This window comes from Parastagonospora nodorum, assembly GCF_000146915.1.
Source record: "Parastagonospora nodorum SN15 chromosome Unknown scaffold_1, whole genome shotgun sequence".
Lineage (NCBI taxonomy): Eukaryota > Fungi > Ascomycota > Dothideomycetes > Pleosporales > Phaeosphaeriaceae > Parastagonospora > Parastagonospora nodorum.
Window position 1 is genome coordinate 665,364 of NW_001884549.1, and position 14,310 is coordinate 679,673.

Sequence of the window (14,310 nt, forward strand, 5' to 3'; positions counted from 1 at the left end):
ACACATACACACACACACACACACACACACATAAACACACTCTGACTTCTGTCTCTTTAAGCTTGCACACCCCTCGCAACACCCTCCTCTCCAGCTGCCTGCCCAGCTTCCCTAATCGCCATCGCCTCCACTTTCTCGAACCCACTCAACGCCTCTCCATACTTCTCAAATACGCCCTCCCTATACCCATCACATATCTTCCTCACAAAGCTCTCCTCACTCCACCTATCAGCAAGGAAATCCTCAAACTTCTCCCCTGCCTGGCGCTGCACCCCCCACGCAGCTTTATACGCGCCGCCCAGGGCGCACGCATTCCCGCCGATTTCCAGCTTGAACACGCCCTCTGTGCCGCCGAGGACTTGACCTGCGAGCTCTGCAATGGCCGGGTTGACAGCGCCGCCGCCGACCATGTAGATTCTGCGGGGCTGGGCGGGGAGGTGGCCCTGGGGGTTGACGAGGGATTGGGAGCGCAGGCGGAGAGAGAGGAATTGGGATTCGAGGATGGCGCGGGCGTCCGCGGTGGGGATGGGCCAGCTGGAGTCTGAGATGGGGGCGAGGTCGGATGAAGAGGGAGTGTAGAGGTAGCGCCATGTTCCTGCTTTTACGTTGGGCACGATTTCGGGGCGGGGGAAGAAGAGGCCTAGACGCATAGGGTCGGTGGGCTGGGATTGGCCGAGGGCGGGCGTGGAAAGGGCGGTTTTGTTGAATGCGTCCCAGGATTTGTCGGTGGTGCTAGATGTCTTGTTGATAGCGTCGCGGATGTGCTCGCGAGCGAGACCACCATTCTTGTAGCACAGCATAAACATGTAGTTCCCTGCCGTGGTTGGGTGGTTGAAGAAGTGATATGCTGGATCAGGTTTGTATTGATTTGTCGACATGAGGAAGGTCGTTGATGTTCCGAGAGACACAATAGCATCTGAAGCTCGGAGAGGGAGGGCCAGGATCGTTGCCGGGTTGTCGCCAGTGAAGGCTATGACCTGTGTCGACGGGGGGAAGCCGTACCGTTTACTGAAGTATGGCGAGATGGTCCCAAAGCTTGCGCCGCCGTCCTCTGGTACGTGTCCAAGTTTTGCCTTGAGGTCCTCAACTCCGGCACTTTTTCCTGCCGCAAGTGCTAGGAGATCTTCTTGCCATTGTCCGTTCTTGATGTCCCATAGATTTGCGCCGCACACATCGCTGATATCAATCGGAGCTACCTTTCCAAGGAACACAGACGCCAGAAACGAGGATACAAGCGATATCCGCGAAGTCGCCTTGTATGCCTCAGGATACTTCTCCTGGAATCGTTGAATCTGTGGTCCACTGAATCGCTACCCCAGTCATTAGCACACGCCCTTCTTGCACACACTGCCAACTCACATGATGCGCACTGCTTCCCGTCGCCTCCGCCAACTTCGCCTCACTCCCCAACGCCGTATCAAAGCCCTCACACTGCTTCTGCGTACTCGCATCCTGCCAATTTGGACTGTGCGGATGACTAAATGCCTCCTTCAACTGCTCGACCAGCGTCTTCGCTCCATCCAAATTCGCCAATCTGCTCTCCGCATCCCGGCTCCAAAAAACAGTCCCATGCTGCATGCCCGCGCCCGAAATGCCTTGCACCTTTCCAAACTGCGCGCCCTGCTCTTTCAGCCGCTGGAGAACAAGATCAATGGCTTCGAGGAAGAGCGCGACGGGCGCGAAGACCTCGCCCTCAGCAGGGTTCGTGAGGACACCCTTCTCAATGCCATGGTGAGAGAGGTCGGCGTCGAAGTCGACTTTGGCTTCGTGGATCAATTTGAGGTCAGAACCGACTATAATGCCTAGTCACGTTGTGTCAGTCGCGTCGTTGGTGGGGTAGCTTCTGGCGGGGCATCACGCACCCTTGAGTTGCTGCGTGCTGAGATCGAAGCCGAGGAATTGGTCCGCCATGGTCGTGGAGGGGTTTCAGAGGTTCTGGTAGAGTAGAATCTGAAAAGAGGTTCAGTAGTCATAAAAGTTGAGCATCTAAGCAACCGGTGGTGTTGCATCAGCCTCAATGTTCACAGCTAGCTCGGTCCCCACTTGGGAATGGTAAGAGCTACGGAAGAGCTACATCACCAATTCTGCCGGTCGTGCCTGCTGAAGCTCAATCGCATTGTTTGGGCGCGGATAAATTCGACGACGCGCATTCTGGCCTGCATATGAAATCTTTCGCATGTGGCTCTCAGATATATCCCTGTTCTGGAGAAAAGGCCTTCCACCATCTCGGAGGTATACTGGCGCTAGAGAGCATCACAAGATCTGTAGTCGGCGCGGTTTAGCAAGTGTGTTTATTCATTCGGTATTCAAAAGAAGGCATACGGTATGCCTGGGTACTCTTTCCTCAACGCCCATGCGCCCCTGTCCATCTTATATGTACAAAAGATGAAACATGTAGAAGCTTACTTCCGCTTTGCTACGCTACCATTAGCAACCTCGCTGTGTTTATGTTCGTGGTCGTGGCCATGGTCGTGCTCGTGTGCCTCCGGGTTTGATGTCGCAGAAACGTCGCCTGGGATAAATTCATCGAGAAAATCTGGGTCCTCCGCCGTGTTGTTGACAAATCGCACGCGAACCTTCTTGACTCCTCGTACTTTTGCGCCAATGCGTTCCCGGACCAGGTCTTCAACTTCCCGACTCTGTGTAATTGTCCAGGTGCCGGGGACGCCAAGCTCGACGTCCATTAGGTAGTTTTGACCGGCCTTGACACCCTGGATAGCACGAATGTTAATGGGCTCGGAGACTGTGGTGATGCTCTCGATGGCTGCAGTGGCTGCTCGTCGTACGTTGTCCTTCATCTCCGTCTCCACACCCACATCGGCCAATTCGAGCAGTGCTTGCTTGGTGTTACCCCAGCCGGCTTGGACGACCATGAGCGAGATGACGAGTCCTCCAACTGGATCCAACCACTTCGCGTTGTTCACCAAGTTCGATCCGACGATCAGGAGAAGTGCGACGAAAGCGGTGAGCGAGTCTACGCGGTGGTGATAGGCGTTGGATGCGAGAACGGCGGATTTGCGTTCATTGGCGACCTTGAGCGCTGGGAGGTGTTAGTGGATGAGCGCAAGATTGCATGTCATGTGTACTCACTGGCTCGATACAGCCACTCCTTGATCACGATAGAGCCCGCAGCTAGCCAGGCAGCGTTGATGTTCGGGCCCAGGTCGTCTGCACCGTGGTGGTGTCCGTGACTATGCGGCAGAAGTCCCCAATGGGCAGCGATCTCGGCGGCCTCGGGGAAGAACTGCTGGCAGAGCGCAATCAGAGCTGACCAGCCCATCAAGAAGCCTCCCGCAAGCAAGATGCCACTGACGCCCAGCGCACCCAGACTCTCAATCTTTCCGTAGCCACTCGGGAAGCGCTTCGACGGCGGCTTGAGCGACCAGCCCACGGTTGCGAGGGTGAGCACGTCGCTGACCAGGTCGGTCAGACTGTGTATCGCGTCGGCCAGGAGTGCTGCCGCGAGTTAGCAAAGGTCCCTATTCAGCTCCCCTCTTGGACTCACCCTGGCTGTTGAACACGTAGCCGCCAAAGCCCTTGCTCACGGCCATGCCCAGATTGACATAGAGGCCAATTCTGGTGATGCGGACGCCGGCATCGCTCTTGTTGGTCGACAGCAGGAACGAGTTGTCGTGGTGGTGGTGATGGCCCGCATGGCTGCGAGTCTGCGTCTGGGACGTCATGGCGGAAGGGGAAATGTGTCGTATGCGACGTATCGTCGAGGACCAGTTGAGAGAAAGCGCGGCAGTTCGGGGGTACTGTGTCCCCTTTGCGGTTGAACACGTCTGCAGCACGCGCAACTGTGGTCGGGGTGCTGTCGGGGCTTGCAGGCGGCAGTGTAGGACGTGCGGTCGGGGCTGGAGTCGCGCTGGTGCTGAGGTGAGGGTGCTATATAGGGCTTGCGAAAGGGACCCGTTCGGCAGTGCAGCGCGAGAGACAGACATGCCATGTCTGCGGGCGCGCAAGAACATGCCCGGGTGTTCGATGTTGCGCGACTTCGAAGCTGCAGGGGACCGGCCAATTGCTCAAAGTCTCACAGAATTTTGAGCCTCTCTACGTCCCTGGCCAAGACAAGCTTCCATCACATCATCGCACCTGCCATTGCCGGCCGCTGTGGGGCAGAGGGAGCCGCCGATTGGGCATCCCGCGAGACCCGTTCCCTGCACTGGTGGTACTCGACGAGTTCCAGTGCAGGGTCGGATGCTGCCGACTGTTCACCATCCAATGTGTCTGTACTTGAATTTCTGCACGCAGCATTGTCGGCGTCAACATCGTCGGCGTCAGCATCAGCATCAGCATCAATATCAACATCAGCACTAGCATGCTAGGTGAAGTCTATTCTTTGCACGTGCTTCACTAGCACCAAATCTTCCTTCAGCCACGTGTACCAAATACGACTACTACTACGATGCCTCAGAGCTTGGGTTTGGCACCATCACCCGCCTGCACCGGCTCAGTCGAGCGAGCCAAGATCCAATTCGCAACATCCTCCATGAAGACCTCCTTCTCAGGACTCGGCTCATCGTGAACTATCAAAATCAGCAATGCAAGTCAAAATCCCAAAGGTACTCACGTCGATGGTAGTATCCAGCATACGACTTGAACTCCTTGTCCTTGACCTGCAGAGCGTCCGCCAGCCGCTTGGACGCGTCGTGGGCGGTGATGCCATCTGCATCGCCGTGGCCGATCCATATCCGGGTGACACCACCCTCTCCAGCATTGTCTGGAATGTTGATCTTGCCGTTTGCCAGATGCGACGTCCTGTCAAGCAGCCCAGCGAGTCCCTCTAGCGTGCCCGTGTCGTGGCAAAGCTCATCCTCGTCGAAAGACTGGCACACGGCAGGATCGCGGCTGATGAGTTTGGGATCGAGCTTGTTGGTGAGCTGGCGGTGGGGAAGCAGCTTTCCTGCCAGCCTACCAAAGAAGACGGTCACAAACGAGGGCTTGGACTTCGGATCGAAGTCGACAAATGGCGACTCCAGAAGGTAGCCACGAATATGTTGAAGGACTTCGCTAGGTCCTTGGGCGGCATAGCAGAGTACCTCGCCGCCGCCCATGGAGTGTCCCATCAAGAACAGCGGGATCGGACACGGAATCACGGATGTTATGAACGAGGTCATGTCGTCCAGAACTTGCTGTGTCGATCCAGTGTGACCGCGCTCAGACTTTTGTGTCACAGACTTGCCCCATCCTCTGTGAAGTGTCAGTACATGTCTCTTGAATTATTCCTTGAACACCGACCTCTGGTCGTACGTATAGACCTCGATGCCTTTCGAAGCCAAAGTCGAGAAGAAGTTGTCATATGTGTTGACTGTCACATGTTAGTTGCGCCATGTATGCGACATAACTGGTCTATCTCACTGTGCTGCAATCACCAAGTTAGCATCGGTGTACTTGATGGAGAGCGGAAAACTCACATCTGAGAAGCCATGGATGAAGACCAGTCGTGCTCGGGCTGCTCCCTCTGTCTAGAGGATGCATCAGTACAGCTCGCTGAATCACTATCCGTGCTCGCACCTTCCATGTCTTCGTATACAGCTTGTGCCCGTCGGCCAAGGTGTGCGATCCTTCTTCGGTAGGCATTCTCGGGGCTGTAATTTTATCAAACAATGGCCGCGTGAGGTGATGGAGACGTGTCGAAGGCCCGAATCTTACCTATTTCGTTCCCAACCCTGAATCACGTTCCACTGCGATGTGGATGCCGCGGCTTGCCGCAATGCAAGGCTCCTAGGGTCCAAGCATGACCAGACACGCTGCATCTGCCCAAACGACCCGAATAAGCCCAAGGAATATGCTCAACTATATGACAACTCATGTAAGACGTTCCACATCAAGGTCCATCCCCAGGATACAATCAACACGCAACCTCGCAGCGCATCGGGTGTGGGTACGCGACGTCATTCCCACAACGTCCATGCTCCATTGACGATCAGCAACAAGCATCTACCCCACCGTGCCGCTCACACAGTTTTTCTTATGTAGGCAGGCCATCGTGTTCAGTGATGCTATGTCCTTATCCACTTCTCGTATTCTGCGCTCACAGTCTGCCCTTCGATCCTCCTTCATGCGCAGAGCTTCGCTGAGCGGCACGGCCCAGCCACGGTCCGCCAAAGCAACAAAGTCCTTACTCAGCCACCAAGAGCGCACAGCGACCGAGCCCCGGGAGAATGATATGCATACTGCGACCGTCGCAAGCGTGAAGCGCATCAACGACCGCATCAAGACCTTCCGGTTCGACATCGCAGATGGCAAAGGCTTGAACGTACTGTCAGCACCCTCCTTGCTCTCGACATCCGCTGATGGCTAAGGCAAGTTCCATGCAGGCCAATGGCTCGATGTCTTCGTTCCTGATGTCGAGAAAGCTGGTGGCTTCACCATCACATCGTCGCCCCGAGAAGCTCTACCGCGAGCAGACCCCGAACACAAGCCCTACTTTGAGTTGGCGATCCAGAGAAGCCCAGATAATCCGCCCGCAGCATGGTTATGGCAGCCGGAAGAAGATATACAGGGGAAGGAAATCAAGGTGCGCGTGGGCGGCAGCTTTGTCTTCCCCCCACCAGGCTTGGACATAAATAAGATAAAGCGCGTCATGTTCATCGCCGGCGGCGTGGGCATCAAGTAGGTTTGCTAGAGCAGACTTGAGGCGCATTGAGCGGACTGACCATACCACAGCCCCATGATGTCGATGCTTTCGTATATAAACGAAAATTACCCCAACCTGGAAGTGCGCATTCTGTATTCGACCAAAGTACCATCGCACGAGACTGGGCCGGACGAAGTGCTGTTCCTAACGCGAATCATGGATCTATTCAGAATGCCCCGCTTCGAAAGGACCAAGGATCGAGTTGAACTATTTTTCACGGGGACGTGGGACGGTACCGAAATTGGGAAAAGGGGCGAGGCTCCCATACAACCTCTCATGTCGTTGACACTGCCACAAATCGACTCCAAGACGGAAGTACCCGTGACTGCATGGACGCATCGCATTGACGATCTCGCACTTTCAAGCGCAGTGGGTAACAAAGCAGAAGCGAAGTCGACCGTGTTTTACGTGTGCGGGCCGCCAAATATGACCGACGACATTACAGAATTCCTGAAGGCGCAGGAGGCCGTAGATCCGGATAAGGTGCTGTGTGAGAAGTGGTGGTAATAGTCTAGATAGCAGTAGATAGTTTTTCTGGGCAGGCTGGGAGGCAACCTCTGTTCATTATCGTTCAAGAATCAACATGTATGTCAGATCCTTGTAAGAGCCACGGCTTGCTATGAGGTTAAACTCGAACACATTCGGCGCTTGAGAAGTCTGTCAGGCTACGGCACCAGTGGCGATGCTAGGTCTCGAACATCGGGCCTCAATCTTCTGATCGAACATCAACTCAACGAAGATGCGCATCACTTCGCAGGTGGAAGCGCCTCGTAGGCGTGAGCCTCACGACATAACTTCAATTTACGCGCCCACAATGGCCGCAAAATGCTAAGATCTTCCCGGCTGGTCCCCACAACTCCCGAGTCATCAAAACGATCAACGGTCAGATTGCAGCAGTCAGCAGCAGCGCCCTGCGATTCGACTGTGCCGCGAGCAGCATTGTCTAACGCTCCTCAAGCGACTTTAGACGCCGTACAACCCACCCTCATCGCCATGCATATCCGATCCATCGTGCTGGGAGCAGTCGTATATTGAACTGCCCGATGAGGACATATTAGCTACCTATCTCCGCTTACACGCGCAGGGTTGGCGCAAGGAACCAGCCGTTTAGTTCCCGGCGTCTGCACGCGTGATTGGCTATCACACTTTACAAGCTGTGTGATCGCGCAGCATGCGTGTGCCACTCAGCGCCTGCAATGGCACTTTCGCCCCTCAGCGAGCTGGGCCGGCCTGCCATTCAGGTGGGTTGTCAGCCCGTGCTACCGGCTGTTAAGAGCGAGGGACGCCCCCGAAAGGATCATAGTGAGCCCTCTTTACAACGAAGAATCGACACCGACTTCCTGGCGCAAGGACGGGAGCGTTACGCTGTGCTTCCATCCCATCTACACGGCGCATGCATGCTCATCGCCGAGCTGCGCAATCCGATATCCCCGCATTGTCCTACCTGCTGAGCTGAGCTGAGGCCGTAATTGCGACCATCTGACATTCATCGCATATCAGCGCCGGCTTCGACTCGACAAACTTGATTCACAATGGCTCGATTCTTTCTACCGCGGACATGGCGCCTACAGCAGGTTGTCTTCTTTCTGATGATTTTTGAACTACCCTTCACAGTTGCAAATCTTGCGCTGTTTGGTATCGCATCGCCAAACCTCTACCGGACGATTCTGTGGAGACTAGGCGGAGAAATGGGCTACAACTCGTCACCACAATTTGTACTGTACAAATACGCAAATTACCAGCCAGTCACTCTACCAGTGGTATGGAGCAGCTTGTAAGTGCATAATTCGCCTTGGCGGTTTATATTCGTGTAATGGTGCGCACGCACACTGTGCCCATTACCAGAATATATCCAATATCGCACTGAAGTGTCAATACTAACCAATTCCAGCAACACTCAATTCCACCTCGTGATTGGCGTTGTATGCACATTCTTCTGGCTCATCAAATTCACCATGTGGCTGCTTAAAGTCTTCCTGCCAATCTTCTCGCTACTGCTACATATCCCTCTCCTCATTCTCTGGTGCTATGGTATCTACATGCAGACGGCGCCCGACACCATTGACCCAGACCACCAAAATAAGGGCGTGCCATGGTACATCTCCAAGAACTGCAACATTGTCGAAGACAAGCTCAACCGCGGCTACTGCATGCAAGCAAAGAGCGCCTTTGCCGTCACTGTCATTATGATGTAAGTTCCCAGCCTGCTTCAGCCTCCAGAGCTCCAGGATCTAACACACCACAGCATAATCTACGCCGCATTCCTTGTCTTAACAGTCTACTCTCTCATCCCCACCCCCGAGGCCAAACAAGCCCACGCCATCAAACGAGCCGAGAAGAAAGCCGAGAGAGAGAAGTGGGCATCGTCACCCACTGACAACGAAATGACCGCAGAAGAGCAATGGCAGCACATGTGGGAACTCCAACAACTTCCCCGCACACCAGGACTCAAGTCGCCCATGACGCCACGCACACGGACATTCAACGACCTCGAGGGCGGGCACTATAGCAACATGCAGCCAGAGTACGGCGGGTATTACGGCGGCGCGGGCGGCGTGACGGTGCAGGAGATGCATCATGCGGGCGTCAGCCCCGTGCAGGAGCAGGACGAGTACATGTATCCGCAGGACGGCAAGGGGAAACAACATGCGGGATCCGCATACTAAATCAATTCTTCTCTTGGTTTGATTCTGGGTCTGGGCGTTTGAGCGAGTGATATTTTTGAGATACCAAGGGCTTTACAAACGCTCATTATTAAGGGGGGCACGGGCATGGATATCGGAATGGGAAAGACAATGGAAAGGCGGTTTCTATATGTTTGAGTAGCGAATGGAGAGATCTCATAACCATACATGCGTGGTCTCCGTCTAAGGATGTGACGTATGCTTGGGTGACCCCACTTTCCGGTGATTGCACTTGGGTGGCATGAGATCGTGACTGCTGCGTTCACAGACAACAAACACCGAGCTTTGGTAATCGTGTGTCTTATCAGATGTCCCCTGGTAATTCTATCGAGCTAGAGAGCCAAAGGTACTACGTAAATCACGTGGTCGACCTCGGCCGTCCAGACCTGCATTTCACGAAGAGGCTCGCAATACACGGCGAAAGCCGAAAACATCTCAACTCTGAATTAACCATTCACATCCTAAGTTTCGACTCCAATGGCTGCAAATACTACTAACGTCGTATGCGTGGGCGCCGTCTACATCGACACGATATGGACGTAGGTAACCCATGACAAAAAAAATCCTCTTCTCATTGAGACTTTGCACGATACCGCACAGCAACTCAAGCACATAGCAAATCTCCAAGCCTCCCTCCAAACCCACTAACATCAACCAGCGTCCCCTACTTCCCCCTCGAAGACACCAAACTCCGCGCCCAAAAAGTCATTCGGCGCCGGGGCGGCAACACCGCAAACACGCTCGAAGTACTCTCAGACATCCTAGCCCACGCGCCCACAGAGAATGAGACCGAGCTCCACCTCATCGCTATCCTCCCAGATGAGAAGTCACAGGATACGGCACTCATCCGCGCCTCCCTTCCAGGTGTAAACGTGGCAGGACTCTTCCGCGCGGGCCACCAGAATGCCGCATCCAGCATGATCATCCAGAGTCGACGAGATAACACGCGGACGATTGTAAGCCATGGGGGTGATTTGCCTGAAGTCACTTGTGAGGAGTTTGTCAGTAAATTTCGCGCCACTGTGCCTGAGACGCAGGTGAAGACTTGGGTGCACTTTGAGGGCCGTGTGCCTGCAGTTACGGCTGCTTGTGTGAAAGCGCTGAGGGCCATGGAGAGTAGGGAGTGCATGGTTAGTCTTGAGTGCGAGAAGCCTGATCGAAAAGGGTTGGAATTCGCTGCGGTGCTGGCTGATGTGGTGTTCTTTTCGAGGTTGTGGGCACAGGTAAGTTGGTGGACTGGGATGCTGGTTAGGATGGGATATTGATGCTTCCTAGGAGATGTATGGTATCGTTCATGATCCTTTGGTGTTCCTGAAGAAAGAACTTGGTGGGGTGGAGTACACGAGGCCAAAGTTCGTTCACCCTGGGAATGTGGACAATGTTCGAGTGCTGACTGCTTCACAGCGTCGTATTAGTCTGTACTTGGGGGGCCAAAGGTGCAGCCGCTGTCAGGCTCAGCGACAAACCCGACAAGCATGAGTGGGCCAAAGTTGAAGATGTTTGGCGTCCACCCGGCGATCCTGAAGCGCAAGTTGTCGATACCGTCGGCGCAGGCGACACGTTCATCGCCGGTATGCTGTACGGCCTGATCAACCAGCCCGACACTACTCTCTTAAGTAAGCTACAGTACGCTGTCCAAATCGCCAGTCGAAAAGTATATCAAGACGGCTTCCAAGGTCTCGGCTCAGCCATGCATTCCGCCTAATCGATCCTGTCTCCCCACAGAGCCTTCGCATTGCGCCAATATACGCCTTCTTTCTCTTCTTCGGTGAGGAACTCGGCTTCAGTCAGGCCAGCAATATTGGCATCAACGTCCCAGAAGCCAATTCCGTACGGATAATCCTGTCGACCGTTAGCCACACACTTCATCACACAGTGCAGCGTATACCGACCGTCCCGAAGACCATCTGGCTTATTGGTATCTTCATACCCTCGGTTAAGCCTTTGACTTGGTTTGGAAACACAGGTCCAGCAATGTCGTACCAGAACCGCTGTTTATAGGCCTTCCTCGCTTCCTCCGCCACATCGGGAAAGCCCAGTAGAAACCGCTCCGAAATATCTGGGAAAGCGCCTGCGCCGTGCGATACACGCCAGCGCAAATTTGGAAACTTCGTAATCGTCTTGTTGGCCGTAATGCTCGATATCGCGCGCGCAGTCTCGAAGTAGAATTCTCCCAGACCAGAGCGTAGAGGTGCTTTTGTATCGAGATTAACGCTCCCATCTTTCACGTTCTCAATATAGTACTCACAAGGTCTCGAACCCACCACCCTCCCATCCTCAAGCCTAATGACCGGCTCTGTCGGATGTACAAACACCACCTCCCCCTTCCCCCTCCGATCCAAATACCCCCACAGCCCATCATTCTCCTCATCACCAACATACCTCCCCTCAGCATTCGTCAACACCGCGACGCCCACCGCCCCAAGCTCCCCGATCGCATACCTCACCTCCTCAATACTCGCATCTACATAGGGCAGCGCAGTCACGCACAGCCAACTAAACCGCCCCGGCAGCAGGCGACATACTTCCGCGACGTACTCATTCAGCAGACGCGCCAAGGCGATGGTCTTCGCCCGCCTCTCGGAGGAATCCGTCATGTGAGTAAATGCATTCCCTTGCGGCGTCGACACGCTCAACATGCTCCGCTTTATCCCCCGGGATGCCATGAATTCGACGTGTGCAGACATGTTCCATTCAGGCGTTGCGCGGCCTGCGGCGAGGGGTTCGAGGGCGCGAAACCAGGGGGGGATTGGGTGCGTGTGCGTGTCGATTTTCGTGGCGCGGGAGAAGTCTAGGGATGTTGCGGGGAGTTGGGATGAGAGGGCGGCGATGGAGGTGAGGGCTTCTTGGTGGAAGGGGAGGGTGGTTAGGTCGATTGAGGAGTGGGATGCGTTGGAGGTTATTTTGGTGATCAGGTCGGTATCGTGGGTTGAGGGCGCCATTGTGGGCGTGGTGGAGGAGTTGTGGTGTTTTGGGTTGATTAGAAGTGTGGCGTACGTTGATGAACGCGGCTTAGGTATTGCTTATGTATGATGAATCGATGTTAAAGTTCCGACTAGATATGTGCTGCTGATCAGTGGTATATCTAGCTGCAGGTGAACTACCGGCTCCCCGCATTCTCGGGTGGTACTATACGAGGAATCGGTCTGGAGTCGCAGCAATGGTCGCATGCGAATGACAGAACGTGAGCAATGCCCATGTGTAAATTTGCAGGTCTTGATAGTTTCATTCGTTTCGATATGATACATAATGATACACATCTTGTTGTACATGGCGAGTTCTAGTCAGACCATAACGCCGCGCGAAGGAGCTTCTGCTAAACTTTTCGCGTCAGCATGGCTCCGGAGTAATGTAGTGTGGTCTGGTTGCTTCAACGCCCATAATCAACCATCGACTCAATTCCATCTCTCCGCCTTCTTCAACGGCTTCTCCCAGTCCTTGATATGATCAATCATGATCTTCGCCGCCTGATCCGCCGTAAAGTTTCGTCCTATGGCTTCCACAAAATCGCCTTCCGGATCTATGCACTTTGTCAGCCTCCATCTCCCTCCACAAACATCTCACACAAAACTCACCCATCAAATAAAAGTAAATACTATGATCCACGAGATAATCCTCGCCAGGCTTCACACTACTCGGCGTGCTAAAGTACACACGATACGCCTTGCACACGTTCTTGATCTGTTCGTATGCGCCCGTCAAGCCGATAAAGTCCGGGTGGAATTCGTGCAAATAGTCCTTGAGCACTTTCGGCTCGTCGCGCGCGGGGTCGCACGTAATCATGATCGGGAGCAGGACTCTACCGCACTGCTCCACCACCTTGTCGTACATGAGGGCCATTTTGTCGAGTTCGTCCGGGCAGATGTCGGGGCAGTGTGTGAAGCCGAAGTACACCTATCAAGATTCTGTTAGCATGCATACCAGCACGATAGAGTTGGGACGGGCTGGACGTACCAACGAGTACTTCCCCAACATGTCGTCCGAAGTGAATGCATTCCCGTCTTGATCAACAAGCTGGAACGGCCCGCCGACCTTCGGCTTGCCGATGCCCTTGGTCTGGTCGGCTATTCGCTTGCGTGCCATGCGCTCCTTCTCGTATGTGAAGTAGGCCCAGAGGCCAGCGCCGGAAGCGACGAAGAGGATAGCGGCTGTAAGATTGAAGGGCTATCATGGGATGTTAGTTCATCATCCTACAATATGGTAGTCGGATGAATGTACCCCGCCACGGTTTCGTGCTTTAATCTGATCAATGGTCTTGAGTTTATTGCGAGATGCAGATTGTGTAAAGGACCGCTGGGAGCTCTGCCCAGCCTGTATATGTGGCTGCCTCAGACATTTCGGTGCGGTTCGCGCAGGTATAGAGGCGATGGTTCGGCGGGCAATGCGTGGCACGGCGGTAGTTTCGAGGGCCCTTGTCGCGCCCATGACAAGTCTGCACGGTGCAGACATGATTGCGAGTGACGGAGTGGGCGTTTAGAGGAGGACCGTTGTGATTGACTGTTCAATTCGCAAAGATGTTCAAGTTCGAAATGTGAGCGGGTTGCGCGCACGGACGGCCTTGAATGATCTCACCACCGGGGGTCCGATGATATTCTTGACATGCCACTTGTAATGCACAACATGCACTGCGAAGCACGAATTTTTAACACTTAATTACTAACATTTGATTATACTGAGATGAAAAAACGTGCAGTTGCAAATGTTTTATTTTGTCTTATTTATCAATTAGTCATGACTAAATCCCGTGCAATCATCAAGGAGGAATCCTCTACTTGGTATGTGTATATAGATATAAAAGTAGTTCAAGCGTCCCTCTCTACATGACAAACAGAGGGCAAGGTCCAGCTTGAGCTCTGGCCTCTTGCGTTGCATGGAAGTTACGGCAAAAACATTAGCCGTACATGCATGTCGGAAATTCGTTGAACAGGTGCGTAGAGACGCGAATCGCAGAATGCCACCAACGCCAGTAATATGTCCCGGATG

The 14,310-nt window shown here is 54.0% G+C and overlaps 10 protein-coding genes across 10 annotated transcripts; 5 read left to right on the forward strand and 5 right to left on the reverse strand.

The window, feature by feature from the left end:
• Positions 1–56: 56 nt before the first annotated feature.
• On the reverse strand, positions 57–1,911 carry SNOG_00277 (hypothetical protein; the record flags this gene model as incomplete). Its single annotated transcript, XM_001790916.1, has 3 exons — positions 57–1,292; positions 1,360–1,793; positions 1,863–1,911. The coding sequence occupies 3 exons, from the start codon at positions 1,909–1,911 to the stop codon at positions 57–59; spliced, it is 1,719 nt and encodes a 572-aa protein (XP_001790968.1).
• Positions 1,912–2,402: 491 nt separating this feature from the next.
• Positions 2,403–3,683, reverse strand: SNOG_20002 (hypothetical protein; the record flags this gene model as incomplete). The annotated part of the gene is made up of 3 exons (XM_001790917.1): positions 2,403–3,040; positions 3,091–3,431; positions 3,502–3,683. 3 exons carry the CDS (start codon positions 3,681–3,683, stop codon positions 2,403–2,405), a joined length of 1,161 nt encoding a protein of 386 aa, XP_001790969.1.
• A 633-nt stretch (positions 3,684–4,316) lies between these two features.
• On the reverse strand, positions 4,317–5,583 carry SNOG_00278 (hypothetical protein; the record flags this gene model as incomplete). Its single annotated transcript, XM_001790918.1, has 4 exons — positions 4,317–4,529; positions 4,574–5,193; positions 5,254–5,311; positions 5,418–5,583. The coding sequence occupies 4 exons, from the start codon at positions 5,581–5,583 to the stop codon at positions 4,414–4,416; spliced, it is 960 nt and encodes a 319-aa protein (XP_001790970.1). The 3' UTR covers positions 4,317–4,413.
• A 716-nt stretch (positions 5,584–6,299) lies between these two features.
• On the forward strand, positions 6,300–6,572 carry SNOG_00279 (hypothetical protein; the record flags this gene model as incomplete). Its single annotated transcript, XM_001790919.1, is given in 2 exon segments — positions 6,300–6,308; positions 6,324–6,572. 2 exon segments carry the CDS (start codon positions 6,300–6,302, stop codon positions 6,570–6,572), a joined length of 258 nt encoding a protein of 85 aa, XP_001790971.1.
• A 1,267-nt stretch (positions 6,573–7,839) lies between these two features.
• Positions 7,840–8,094, forward strand: SNOG_00280 (hypothetical protein; the record flags this gene model as incomplete). The annotated part of the gene is made up of 2 exons (XM_001790920.1): positions 7,840–7,884; positions 7,918–8,094. The coding sequence occupies 2 exons, from the start codon at positions 7,840–7,842 to the stop codon at positions 8,092–8,094; spliced, it is 222 nt and encodes a 73-aa protein (XP_001790972.1).
• Positions 8,095–8,159: 65 nt separating this feature from the next.
• SNOG_00282 (hypothetical protein) lies at positions 8,160–9,492 on the forward strand. Its single transcript, XM_001790921.1, has 3 exons — positions 8,160–8,417; positions 8,535–8,834; positions 8,889–9,492. The coding sequence occupies exons 1-3, from the start codon at positions 8,176–8,178 to the stop codon at positions 9,307–9,309; spliced, it is 963 nt and encodes a 320-aa protein (XP_001790973.1). The 5' UTR covers positions 8,160–8,175; the 3' UTR covers positions 9,310–9,492.
• Positions 9,493–9,804: 312 nt separating this feature from the next.
• SNOG_00283 (hypothetical protein) lies at positions 9,805–11,032 on the forward strand (the record flags this gene model as incomplete). Its single annotated transcript, XM_001790922.1, has 3 exons — positions 9,805–9,866; positions 9,986–10,550; positions 10,802–11,032. The coding sequence occupies 3 exons, from the start codon at positions 9,805–9,807 to the stop codon at positions 11,030–11,032; spliced, it is 858 nt and encodes a 285-aa protein (XP_001790974.1).
• SNOG_00284 (hypothetical protein) lies at positions 11,029–12,269 on the reverse strand (the record flags this gene model as incomplete). The annotated part of the gene is made up of 2 exons (XM_001790923.1): positions 11,029–11,169; positions 11,220–12,269. 2 exons carry the CDS (start codon positions 12,267–12,269, stop codon positions 11,029–11,031), a joined length of 1,191 nt encoding a protein of 396 aa, XP_001790975.1.
• A 453-nt stretch (positions 12,270–12,722) lies between these two features.
• Positions 12,723–13,776, reverse strand: SNOG_00285 (hypothetical protein; the record flags this gene model as incomplete). The annotated part of the gene is made up of 4 exons (XM_001790924.1): positions 12,723–12,847; positions 12,903–13,221; positions 13,282–13,491; positions 13,546–13,776. 4 exons carry the CDS (start codon positions 13,774–13,776, stop codon positions 12,723–12,725), a joined length of 885 nt encoding a protein of 294 aa, XP_001790976.1.
• Positions 13,777–14,058: 282 nt separating this feature from the next.
• On the forward strand, positions 14,059–14,177 carry SNOG_00286 (hypothetical protein; the record flags this gene model as incomplete). Its single annotated transcript, XM_001790925.1, has 2 exons — positions 14,059–14,102; positions 14,129–14,177. The coding sequence occupies 2 exons, from the start codon at positions 14,059–14,061 to the stop codon at positions 14,175–14,177; spliced, it is 93 nt and encodes a 30-aa protein (XP_001790977.1).
• Between the last annotated feature and the right edge of the window lie 133 nt (positions 14,178–14,310).